Genomic DNA, 13,442 nt, shown 5'->3' with positions numbered 1-13,442 from the left:
TGGTTCTTTAATTATTGTGAGAGCAAATAAATGATGGACTGAAAATATAATGCGTGTAGCAAAGACCTACAGTCAGTGGAGGCAGTTGGTCATCCATGCTTTAAATCCAGTTTGGTCCCTAAATAAGGGGGTGGTCGGATTTACCTTGCGCTTACAGATCAAGGTGAATCCAGATAAAAATTAAAATAGGATTTTGAGAAGTGATGTTATGCCTACTTTCTGCAGCTATGATCCTCCTGACAGCTCCATGGGCCAGTTTATCTGCATCATCCTTGGACAGGAGATGCGTAACCTCGCGAATTTTGAAATGTTTGGGTCGTTTCACCCCCTTGGTAGGCGGCGGCTCTATCACAATGGGAGCTTTCTTCTTTGATTCATCCTTAGATGGTTCTGTACCAATATAAAACACAAGACAAGATGATTAATCGTACTTAATCAATTAATCAAGATTGATCCTCAAACACCAACTCCAGCTCTCAAAACCAAACAGATTATCATCTATTGCAGATAGGAGATAAAATGTTGTAAGAAAATGATGTTGTCAACAAATACTGCTGTAATAGACATTGTTATGTATAGCTGCATCATATATGCATGTTATGTCATTAATTCTTGATGGTGAGCTGTATAATATTTAAATTACCACATTCTATCTCAAGTATATGCATTCTACATTTCATATACAAACATCATCTATACTTAATACTTTTAAACTTTTTTCAATTACAAAGAAAGTTCCAGGATGGAGGATTGACAGGAGATGACCATGTAATGAATTCTTGAAGGGTCTCTCTAACTGAGGTGTTTGTCTCTGGGGTGGGGCAAACTTCTATCCACACTTGTAAACAAATTTTCAAAACACTCTTGAATTTCCAGATCAATAAGATGCAAATTTCCAGGACTCCTGAATAATATGCGGTGCAAAGTCTTATGTACAAGGCATAATATTTGCATATTTATATGTCTGTCCCATTTTACACTAGTCAGGCTAGAGCACAATTAAACAGGTAAGAACTGTTTGCTTCAAGGCTCCCACAGAAAGCATAATGCTTTCCTTTCACATTTCTACTTTTACTCCATGAGAAATCCAAAAGATTTAGAAACATACATCTGAAAAGTTTTTATTACCACTTTTGCCTCCAAGGACTGGAATTCCTTTGGTGGTGAAATCTTCTTCTTCCATCTTCTCAGGAGGTTCTTGCTCTTCTTCTATCTCCACATTCTAGATTTAAAAAAAAAAGACAAACACTATAATAAGCCAGTGTGGATCCTGGGTCATATTTAATTTCTCTATCTGTAGAACGATGATTGAGAAGGTAAGAATCCAAAGAAATTTAAATTTCATATTGAGACCCTTTCACAAACAGAATTGAGATCCATTTATTTTCTTAAAATTGTAAATCAAAATCAAAGGATATTTATGTGATAGTAATCAAGATAACAGAATAGTAAGGTAAAAACAAGTACAGTGACGATGGTGCATGTAATATCCAACCATCAGGGTGTTCATCATCTTGGGCAATTTTCACTGCCAAATTTGAACTCAATCCGATATAAAGATTTCAATAGCTTTCAACAATTGTTAGAAAAATGGAAAAATCTATGAAACAGCTCAGAAGGCTCTTCAAAAATACAAATTCATGATGAACTAAAAAAAACCACTCAATTCAGATTGAATACCAGTATGTGTTAAAGGAAGCACATGGATACGAATGGAAGAGAAACTAACCAAAATAACTAAATTTCAAATCCATCGCTACTGATTACTTTTCAAAGGACTTGACTAAAACTGGGCATTGTAGGCATCAAGTTATCAGCTCAGAGATGCCAAATTATAAAACAGGCGAGGCATGACATTTAAGGCAAGGAATTGTGACTCGATGTGAGATGACCAAGCATTGTGTATAAATTTAAAGTATATGAGGATAGGCTGTGATATAGATCTGAGAAAGACATTTGGGGGAAGATCAAAAGTCAGAAAAGTAGGAGTCTTATAATCAATGCGTGACACTTGCCATGTCTGCTTACTCCAGCTCCTCCCTTTAACCCTTCTTCTCTGGTTCTCCTTCACTTCTTTCCTCTCTAATACTCACTTCATAATTGGTAGGTTTGATACCAGCAGCTGCTAGCTGATTGCTGACCATCCTAGCTAAATGTTGAACCTGTGTGTCTGTGCCTGCTGCTGCTATGGGTGTGTAGGTAGCCTGGAATGTGGCTGGCATTGTGTCTGGTAAAGAGACCTGCACATACAAAAACAAACATGCTCACCAGGGGGGTGCTTCACAAAGTGTTAAGTATGACTCAGAGTCATGGTCTGTAATGCAAAATCTTATTGATTAATATGTGATAGTGCTTGCCCTCTTTATGATTTGACCAATGCAGTGAAGCCCTATATACTGCATGCAAATGGGAATTTAAGTGCTACACTTTAATTCACATATATGTATATATATATCTATCTCTATATGAAATATCTTAACACAAAGACATGTCATAAGATATATACTCTTCCTCCCAGTCATAAAAATAAATCAAATTATATGATATTTGCAATTTCCAAGCATTTATTGAATATCTAAAGAACAAAAATGGTCTCATTTAGATGACGAGTCCATATGACTGCAAGAGTTTTGATAAGACATGTCAACTATCCTTATAGTAATTACATGCAATCCACTAACTGTATGTAAATTGACTCTTTCAGCTTGTACTGCTATTTCAATAAATAATTCAGCAAGTGAAAACATAAAACTGAAATGCATACCATACTAAGTAGAACCAGGTTTGCTACGTTTTCATGGTTACGAAGCAATGGTTCAACCTCGGCTGCCAAGAGATCAATCACGGTTGCTTTGGTGACCCTCTTACTTGGTCCTGGCTCGTCTTTCTTCTTCCCTTCTCCACCCTCCTCTTCATCATCAAGAACCTTCACAGGGAGAAACAAAAGCATATCACTTCATACAAGGCCTACTGCATACCCATGTTAGAAATACGCACTAGGGCTACACCGTGTGATTGTGTAACACATTATTTGTTTATTTGGGCACGTGTGGGCACATCATGGTCTAGTGGTTCTGTCATCTTTAAAAAAAAAAAGAGGGCATAGGTTCAAATACCAGTGATGGTGTGTTTTCCTTGAAGTAAGGAACTAATTCACACTGTGCTGCATCTGACCATGGTGAAGGAAGGACTGAGCACTGCTGATAAACTGATAGCTAGAGCCAAATCCAGGGGTTATCATAGTGGCACTTGGTAAGCTCTAGAAGTGATCACGCTATATAAATCCAGGGGGCCGTTTCATAAAGCTGATCGTTAGTTAAGAGCGACTTTAAGAACGACTGGTGATCCTTTCTTGTGGTAAATGATATTCCCCATTGAATGTTCATTGTGATTATTTAGCATGTAGGAAAGGTTCACCAGTCATTCTTAAAGTCGCTCTTAACTTACAAACAGCTTTATAAAACGGCCCCAGCTATCATTTATCATTATGATTTCCACCCTCTGTGTACACAAAAACACTCTATAAATCTACTATATATTACTTACCTTTTGCTTTTTCCTTGTGCTTTGATCACCTTCTGCTTCATTACGAGATCGCTTTGGTCTTTCCAGTACCCTTGGTGTGTTGCGGATAATCTAAATTGGAAGTTACATAACATGAACCATATTATGAAAATACCTCATTAAAAAATGATTCAAACATAATATGAAACCTGCTCTTCAGGTGTTGTATTCTTGTGTTTTCCCCTTTTTTTTTGGGGGGGGGGCAATTTGTTCTCATAATTTCCAGTTTTGTTCTCATTTTTTCCAGCAGATCAAAAAGGTGTGCAATGGAGTTTACCAGAAGATACCAGTATGGCAATACTCTTCTTCTCCATCTAAGAGATCAATCACCTAAATATTCTTTTACACAGACTCTCAACTAGTTCCATGCAATAATTGATTAATGGATGCATACATTACAAATTGCAACATAAAAGACTTAATCATTTGTATAGTTATGAATAACTGTAAGTCTATCGCAAATCAAAGTTATGTTCAATCATATCTGTTTGTGATAGAGAACCTACCTCAACTTCAGAAGCTCCTAAATCAGTAAGGAGAGTACCAATGTTACGTCTGAGATCAACTGACGACTGGTGACGTAGAAGACCAAACAGCTGAATCTGAAATATATGCAACACAGGATAGCATTTAGAATTTCATTCTGATCTCACTTTAATATCTGGCTATTATCTATCCAGCCTCATTTATTGACTGGCCGTCTCCCTACCAGTTTCTTTGTTTTAGTTTGCATCAAATTTACCAACGAAAGCATTTTCAGGTACACTCAATTTTGTTTTATATCGAAGCAGAAATATATTGTTGATAATTTACATCCATCCTTTAATGCTAATACATCTCATACAAATAGACATTACCTTGTAAATTTTCATAGAAATTGTAACCCATCTAACTGTTCATTAAAAATATAAATTCAGATGATACATTATGAAATTTTCAGCAAAACAGGGTTGGCGATTTTTTTGATTTTTTTAAAAAAATCAAAAAAATCGGATTTATTTGATTTAAATCAGATTTTTTTGATTTAAATCAGATTTTTTTGATTTTTTTGATTTTTTTAAAAGTTCCTTCGAAAAAAAGGGTAATTACCCCCCCCCTTACTCTTAGAATGACATCAATATTGATGTTATACATTTCACCCCTAATATTGTTCTTAACCACATATTTTGTAATTAAAATCCAGTAAAAATGGACAATTAAAAATAAATTTGAGGAATCATGTATCTGAACTTAATTCTATCATACATAGGCCTATGAAGGAATATTCCATAGGGAATTCCCAGTGAGTAGAGAAAATTCCCCTCTGGGATTTTTCATTCAAATATTTAAAAAATCCAAGAGAAAAAATCCCTTATCAAAACTGCCAACAAACCCTTTGCCAATTACTAGTATTCATGTATATTGTAAGAGAAATAATTCAAATCAATTATTTTTTTCAATTAGTCACAGCTTTACAATAGTCAAAGAGAGACTACAACTGTATATGTTTAGGATCTTTTTGATAAAAAGCTCTTCTCTTGCTACAGATATCTTGCAAAACTCTCAGTTTTGGAGAACAATATAGGAGATAGCTTAGTCAAAGGGTGACTATACTACATTTTGTTACTGTGATTTTTTTTACATTAATCTACAATTTTCATTCCCATATTCTCTACAAAAAAAATCTGTTTGATCCATGAAGTATGAAAAAGAATCTACTTACTTTTAACTTAAAGGATAAAAACTGCAAAACTGCTTAAATTACAACATATGTATTACAAAAAGAAGTATTTTATTTTAAATGAGACACAGCTTACAACTGCCAATGATTGTAACTGAAGTACCTGCATCTTAACATTAAAATGCAGTGTTAAATGTTTATTCTGAGTTTTGCAAATTGTTGTTATAGAGCTCTTTCCATTATTACATGCAGATACAAAACTTCCATTATTTGTAGCACTGAACATAAAATGGGCTGCAGTGACTTAAAAGGTTTATAAGAGAAAGCTTATGACTGTACTACATTATGTTAATGTGATTTTTATAATTATGTTATTTAAAACATCAAATGTATGATAAATGTAACAATACGAAATAAGAGGCATGTTAAATATGTTGATTACATTCAGGTATCATTTTTTTAATTTTACATGACAGAAGTAGTTATGTGTAGGCGAAGGATCAAAACTGGAAAACTGCCAACAAACCTTTTCTCATTGACTTTTATATATTATATATTTTTTTTTACAAACTGCTCTCTGAAAAGTTGGATTATGTGAAAACTTTATGTTAAGAAAGAAATTGACTAATAATAACTGACAAAGAATGTAAAATTTCAGAAGAAAAACTCGACATAATTTACAAAAAATGAGTACGTATTGACAACATACATCTGTAGTTTTTAAGGAATTACCTGATTTTATTAATTTGATTTTAATTTGTTTTAAGTAGATATGAAGACTTTGTTGATCTTTTATTGATATAAAGTTAATTCAAAGTTTTTCAGTTGACTTGAAGAATTAAAACTGCATTGAACAAATACTTTGTCCATGATTTGTACATGTTTCAATGGAAGTGATTTAAATCAATGATTTTTTTTAAAAAATCATGGTGATTTAAATCGCGATTTAAATCACGATTTAAATCAACGTGATTTAAATCCGCCAACCCTGCAGCAAAATGAAAAATAAAATATACGAATTGTTTAAGAATGTAAAATGGAAAATGTAATGGGAAAGGGCGTAATGAAGATGGGACTCACCTTGAGCGATTTCCGAACACTGCTTACTTGAGATTTCGACAACGTTGGAGGGAGATTCACTGGAACGAAAACAGACAATAATGTTAATAGCATAGATATATCGCATTGAAAGCATGAAAAAAGTTATACTTAGAACTTCAGGGAAAGGGAGAGAATGATTTGGTGGAAGTGGACGGGAGGAAAGAGTGCAGTAACTGTATGGTTTCAGAGAGGTGAGAGAGAGAACCCCCCCCCCAATATTGCAATATTGGAGAAGAAATACTTTTAAAAATTGACCTCACAATAACAATCTTTATCAACTGATTCATAATATTTTCTTTAAAGGACAAGTCCACCCCAACAAAAGTTGATTTGAATAAAAAGAGAAAAATCCAATGAGCATAACACTGAAAATTTCATCAAATCTGATGTAAAATAAAAAAGTTATGACATTTTAAAGTTTTAATTAATTTCCCATAATAGTTATATGCACATCCCGGTCGGTATGCAAATAATGGAACTGGTGACATCACTCACTCACTTTTTCTTATGTATTTTATTGTAAGAAATATGAAATATTCTAATTTTCTCCTCATTGTCCTGTGAAACAAAGTTTTATTTCTCACTGAACATGTGGAATTACCATTGTTTAACATTATATGGTTCAGTCGAGATGGTCCTTATTGTCAAATCTGTAAAACTTGAAATATTGTACAATTCAAACAATAAAAAACAAAAGAAATAGTGAGTTAGGGACATCATCGATTCTCTCATTTGCATGTGACTAAAATTGTGCATATAACTATTTTGTGAAAAATAAGGGAAACTTGAAAATGTCATAAATCTCTTTTTTTACATCTGATTTTACATCTGATTTTTATGAAATTTTCAGCATTATGCTTGTCTGATTTTTCTTTTTTTATTCAAATCAACACTTTAATGAGGTGGACTTGACCTTTAAATGATTATTTAAATTATGATTTACATCCATAACCTAATTCACGTAAAAATAGAAAACCTTACCATGTAGATTTTCAAATGCTTGGATGACTTTGGGCATAAAGTCTGGCCTCTGTTTAGCGATAGATGTGAGTGAACCCATGCACACCATCAGATTAATACTGCAATAAACCAAATTAACAAACACAACATAAATAAGCTGCAAAATATACATTATGTATTTCACCTTGGAATGAAAGAGACAGAAAACAGTATCAAGAATATTTAGGTAAGTTCTTGAATGAATGCTGATTTACTCATCTTGAATGAAACATTGTGTCTATGTCCCCAGGGATGCAAGTTTTAATCAATGTAACATTGACAAATGACAATTCATATGGACTAAAAAGAGATATACATCAAACAGGGTAGATTACCCATATTCTATCATACCACAGACCTACCAGTATTAATTTTTGTTTTCAAAGAAAAGAATGTTCTAGTTTCATAAAGTTGTCTGTTTTTAAAGTTACGCGTGACTTTCCACACAACTGGAACATGTTCTTAGGTGCTAAGTCAGCTCCATAGGGATATGTCATTTAGCACAAGGGTCACCAGTCATGCTTAAAGTGATTTGAACCTTACTAACAGCTTTATGAAACACACACCTGGATATACTAGCAGACACCAGGAGACTCAAGAGAGCATCCAAACTATGTGTTCCTTCATGCTGCAACTTCTTCTTGATAAGGAGAGAGTTACCATCTGGGATCTGCAATAAAAAAAGATAACAGTGTCATGTGAATTGCATGGAAATTTATGTAGTATGAAACTTTCAACTCTACCAAACACACTATACCTGCATTTCAATGAGTACAGATGAGTGTGGTATAGTAGATTTGGTAGAGTGCGACGTTTGCACTCCAACAATGGCGTACCTAGGATTTTCCACTGGGGGGGGGGCAAATTGTGTCCGCCAAAAAAAAAAAGGGTCTTCAACCACAAATAAAGGATTCCTTAACAGAAAAAAATTTGACAAGCAAAAAAAAAAGTCTTCAAGTTGAAAGGAGCGGGGCCAGGGATCAGTTATGACTCATCAGGGGGGGGGGAGTCTGCACTCCAGTGTAAAAGCATATTATGGTGCAATCTACTGAATATCAAGTGACTGATTTGGATGAAGTAGTAATTTCAGATATCGGTAAAAAAAATGACATTCTTAACATTTGAACTTTACCCGATGATGAAAAAACCTTACCACCTCATCATAATTGCTATATTCATACATATCCTAAGGTTTAAGCCGAGTCTTTTTTTATTATCTTGAGAATGAAAGCAGGACAGACAGACAAACCTTAAAATACAACACCTCCATCAACCATTGTTCAGGGAATAATTTTCCTGGTATCGCATAGCAATGTGCTATATATATTTTGAAGACTACTATATACAAAATTCTTGTTTAGCAGATTTCTATACAGGACTGTACAAAACTTAGTTGAGAGCTTTTTTCGTATGGCCAAAACTGCTAATCAAATTTGGCAATCAAAATCATTCTGAGCCACCTATTGGAGGCATTAAACTTATCAAGTAAAAGTGAGTTTGACAAATAACATAATTCTCACCTGATCAAGAGTAATATCGGATTCAGCTCTCTTTGGTACCAATGAATCAGAGGACTTAGCAGAAAGGGTAGTGGCTATCATTTCTGTAAATTTGATGGCATATGTTCGCACTCTGCAAAAAATAACAATATAGGTCAGAAATGTCATTTGATGTTCTTCTTTGCAAACTTTGAAGAACATGTACCCAATTTACACAAGACTAAATCAATCAAGTATATTCCACAAGATAAAATCACAAAAAATTGAGATGAAATGAAATTACAAGACATTAATTGACGCATTAGACTGATCAACCTATTTTGGGAGTCAGATATTCAGATATTGAAAACTTATCATCATGCTCAAATAAAATAAAATTACATTGGCCTAAACATCATACTCCGGCTGTTGGTATACAAAGAACAATATATAACATACAATAAATAATTTAAAAAATAATATCAAGAAATTTAGGCCAAAATGCTATGTACTCCAAAGGTTTCATTTTCAATAACAATAAATAGCCTTCATAAGATATATCTAATAACAAAAATTCTTTCTGCAGAGCTGTTACCAAGAGTCCCACAGAGCATCATTCCCATCCAATTATTGATTTTTTTTTACAAAACAATTGGGGTTACACAAATAAGATATAAAATCTCATAAAGCCTCAACATTACTTCCATTATTATTGCTGTTTGAAATCAACAGAACTGGGGGAGAAAGAAATATCATCCTTTTGCAATGGTACACAAACAGATGGTGGCATACATGTATCTGCTCAAAAATGAAGGCAATCAATAGATACATACCCATCGTTATCATCATCTAATAGCTCTGATACAATTTTCTTCTTCATCAACATCAGCGATGCCCAGCCGGCCTCGATCTCCTCTCGAATATCTTTCACACCGGCTATCCACTTCAAAAGAAATAATAAAAAAAACCCACAAAATATAACATATATATTCTGCCATTTTTATAATCAAATCATTTGATTTCCTATGTAACAGTAGTGTGATTTTAAAAATCATATTGAGGACTTCACTCTCATGTCTAAGGGCCATTATTTTCTTCCTAAATATGACAGAATAAATGCTGAAGTACTTTATATTTCAAAAGAGAAATGCATTGGACTGAAAATGATGAAAACTTACTTTGTTTAAAATATTGATTCATTGTAGCAAATGCTAAAATTGTAATCATCTAATGTTTTTTTTTCTTTTTTTTTTTTGGGGGGGGTTAAATGGTTAAAAAGTAACATTATTGATCTATCAAAATAACACAATTGTGAAAACTCTTAAAATTGTAAGTATGAATATTGAAGCTACAACCAAAATTGCACTAATGAAGATTTTAGAAAAGTATTAAAAAAATATTTGTTTATTAATTATGATCAAAATATACAGAAATCTGAAAAGGAATCAGGAATATTTTCTCCATGAAAATATACTTTTGAATACAGAGGCAAAATTGATTACCATTCTGAGATAAATATCAGCCTTCCCCTGAACTTTTCAAACTTACTTTGATGGTTACTCTGAACAGTTGAGAGGTACATAAAATGACTCTCTTGATGACCGCAGCAGGTTGGTTTGCTTCTGTTAGCATCATATGAAGACGAGGCAACACTGTGCATAAAATCTGATTGTCTTTCTTGCTGCATCGAGTAAAAATGAACAAATAAACGAAAAAAAGTTAATGATATAACATGTAAAGAGCTGCTAACTTTAATATTCATCTTTCAGGGAGAATTTACTCATGAAGGCAAGAGATCTTTCTTGATTACATGCAATCTAATGAAAGATATCAAATGTATGAATGAGGAGATGTACAAAATTTGCAGCCTTGCATTATGTGGGAGAGGTATACGGTTCACAATATGGTTTGTCCTGAAAAGCAAGAAAGATAAAAAGTGGGATTGGGAAGTAACTTTTGTGATAGAAGGATTAGTCCTTTAAAATGCCATGGAATCATGATGCATGTAGACTGAAAAATTCAATCAGGTTTTGAAATAACCAACACAATATCCTTCTGGAGATATACAAACATTTATGAATTATATATAGGCTGTCAACTTAAACTTAAATTTATATATGATCTATAAGTACAACCCTAAATAAAAAGCCTCAAAAGGCAAAAACAGTGCTTTGCTGTTCATCCTTCTTGAGGCTATCAATTTATCATTCCTTCTTAATTGAAGGGTCGTGTGGGATGGGACTTGCAGATCAATTTGAAATAAGTCAAACTCTTTTTTTTTGGGGGGGGGGGTGGAAAAGTGTCACCTAGTGAGAGATATCTGAAGGCATGATCTGTTCTCCATGTTTTCCTTTAACTCAAAGATACAAATTCTTTGGTATTTTGCATTATAGCATTATATAAGTAGAATGAAATCAAATGTAATTTTCTTACCAGGCACATTCTGCAAAGCTGAGTACAAATTTCCTTACTTCTATGGAATCATCAAACTGAAACTGAAGAACTTCCTGCACATATAAAAAAAATCCTTGATTATTTCAGTTTTAACACACAAAGCGTGTCACTATCATCAAGTTTATGTCTACCACTTCTCTTCCCACCTTCATTTTTGCTCCTAACAATCAAGTATCACATATTTACATGCTAATTATGAAATCATATTTACATACACGATAAGAGTATAATTCATTCACCTCTAAAATGACATCATTGCCAAACCTCTCTGTTTAATTATATTTCTGGTGAGATAACAAGGCATATGTTATAACATGTTATATAACTTCACATTATATAGAAAAAAAACTGAAAAAGCCTCACAAAAATGCCTTTTTTTAAGGCAAGTTTTAAAAAAAGGCCAGATAGAAATGTTTGGAAAGAACAGAGGAATCTTACATCAAGAAAATTATCAAGTAGAGAAGGATCCTTGTCAATAATAAGTTGCTGGACTTGGGTCAAGTTGTTTATCTTCTGAGAATCCCTGGGCAAAGTGTGGGTTTGTTGCAGCAAGTCAACAACCTGTAGAAAAGGGAGAAGAAAAAAACCCCATAAAAACCCTTTACTCAACTTGTACTTGTACATATACGTATGTCCAAACATGATAAATAATGTGTCTGGATAAATAGAGCAATTTTAAGAAATACACACATTTTTTTTATTATTCAAAATTATTTAATTATGGTTGTCAATATATTTGTGATGGTGCAAAAAATCTAAAGAGCATGAATTATTAAGAGTGGTTTCCCAAATTGAAATACATGTAGATCTATTAGATCTATATGTAGGATCGGGGTTGGGTGTCTGGACACTTAAACATTTTTAAGCCTTTTTTTGGCTTTGGATTACACAAAAATATGAATTACTAGTTGTATTCTTCTAGTTTTGTTCTCAATTATATTGCCTAATAGTTTATAAATTTTGATAACTTTACACTTAAAATTGATGAATCTTTTCTTGTTAACTTTCTTAAATAGCCATTTAAAATCGATTTTCTAAACACACACCAACTGGGTATACATGAAAGAGCACACAAGGCAATATTTTTACTTTTGAAAAGTCACAGAAGATATAGGCCTAACTGAATGGTTATTGCTTTCTACATCATGTACATGTCTAATAGCCCTGTAGTCAGGTGATTCAATAAGGGAGTTTGGTCAGACTTTCTCTTCTCCATTTTCTCTTGTCTACACAGGCTTCAATAAAGTCAACCAGGGCCCTGTCTTAGATTAGAGTTAAAACTGATCAGAGGCTCTATGGAAATCCATCAATGCAATAAAATATTTTTTATGAAAATTTGCACTATGTCCTAATTTGTATGCAAAGAGCAGTGAATTTTCAAGAAAATACATATCGTTAATGAATGAATATACATCATAGACATAGTTAAAAAATATTTTGAACATGCATCTACTTCACTCTTCAGTGATTAATATTGCTGGCTGTGACCATAGTTCCGATTGATTGGATCAAGACAGAGCCCTGGGCTGGAGTGTTCGATCCCCCTTTTTGTTTACACAAATGAGAACAAATTAAAATAAATCATATAAAAAACACAAAAAGGGGGAGTAACATCTTTATTAATTAACTTATATAAATCCAACATCATAATCGATGAGAGCACGATACTTCGAAATAGGGCCTACCGTTAGGCCTAGAATCTAAGCAATTTTTTTATCTGACATGACATGCATGACTCGTTTAGTCGTTTAGTCGTTACTTGTTTTGATTGGCTGAGGAACACAATTCGTCCTAAGGCTATGCCTATGGTAACACAACATAGCCTAGGGCATACTTGTTGGATATAAAACAGTTTAGTGCTGTCTTGACTCGTATAGTTTACACTCATAAAGTTGCCAAATTGCCCAAGTTTTCAAACAAAATTATTTTGAGAGAGAAAAAAAAATCACCCGATCAGATACGGTTTGTCCTTCTCCATCATCTTCCATAAAAAATTGTGAAGCTACAGATAGCCTACTACTTCCGGCACTCATTTTTACTTTCACACGTACTGCAACGGTGAGATTGTAAGAAGAATTACAAACAAAATTTCAGTTCATTTTCACTCCAAATTGGAATATGCATGTGCTGCACCGGTACGCTTGCTGCATATGCATGCAGTATATGCACATATATATAGCTAGCAC

The 13,442-nt window shown here is 33.4% G+C and overlaps 1 protein-coding gene across 1 annotated transcript in view; it reads right to left on the bottom strand.

Annotated features, from left to right (window-relative positions):
• The window catches only part of LOC121418560 (symplekin-like), a 28,132-nt gene extending 14,698 nt beyond the window's left edge, over positions 1 to 13,434 (bottom strand). The window contains exons 1-15 of the mRNA XM_041612492.1: positions 13,206 to 13,434; positions 11,695 to 11,817; positions 11,236 to 11,309; positions 10,351 to 10,483; positions 9,636 to 9,745; positions 8,845 to 8,956; positions 7,891 to 7,994; positions 7,307 to 7,404; positions 6,305 to 6,363; positions 4,071 to 4,166; positions 3,547 to 3,636; positions 2,765 to 2,926; positions 2,094 to 2,240; positions 1,129 to 1,222; positions 217 to 390 (exon numbers count right to left, since the gene is read on the bottom strand). Of these exons, the coding sequence (XP_041468426.1) occupies positions 217 to 390; positions 1,129 to 1,222; positions 2,094 to 2,240; positions 2,765 to 2,926; positions 3,547 to 3,636; positions 4,071 to 4,166; positions 6,305 to 6,363; positions 7,307 to 7,404; positions 7,891 to 7,994; positions 8,845 to 8,956; positions 9,636 to 9,745; positions 10,351 to 10,483; positions 11,236 to 11,309; positions 11,695 to 11,817; positions 13,206 to 13,289 (1,660 nt within the window). The 5' untranslated portion in view covers positions 13,290 to 13,434. The remainder of the gene's footprint in view (positions 1 to 216; positions 391 to 1,128; positions 1,223 to 2,093; positions 2,241 to 2,764; positions 2,927 to 3,546; positions 3,637 to 4,070; positions 4,167 to 6,304; positions 6,364 to 7,306; positions 7,405 to 7,890; positions 7,995 to 8,844; positions 8,957 to 9,635; positions 9,746 to 10,350; positions 10,484 to 11,235; positions 11,310 to 11,694; positions 11,818 to 13,205) is intronic.
• Between the last annotated feature and the right edge of the window lie 8 nt (positions 13,435 to 13,442).

This window comes from Lytechinus variegatus, chromosome 7 (genome assembly GCF_018143015.1).
Source record: "Lytechinus variegatus isolate NC3 chromosome 7, Lvar_3.0, whole genome shotgun sequence".
In the NCBI taxonomy this organism is placed as follows: domain Eukaryota; kingdom Metazoa; phylum Echinodermata; class Echinoidea; order Temnopleuroida; family Toxopneustidae; genus Lytechinus; species Lytechinus variegatus.
This window is presented reverse-complemented; position numbering and strand designations above follow the sequence as displayed.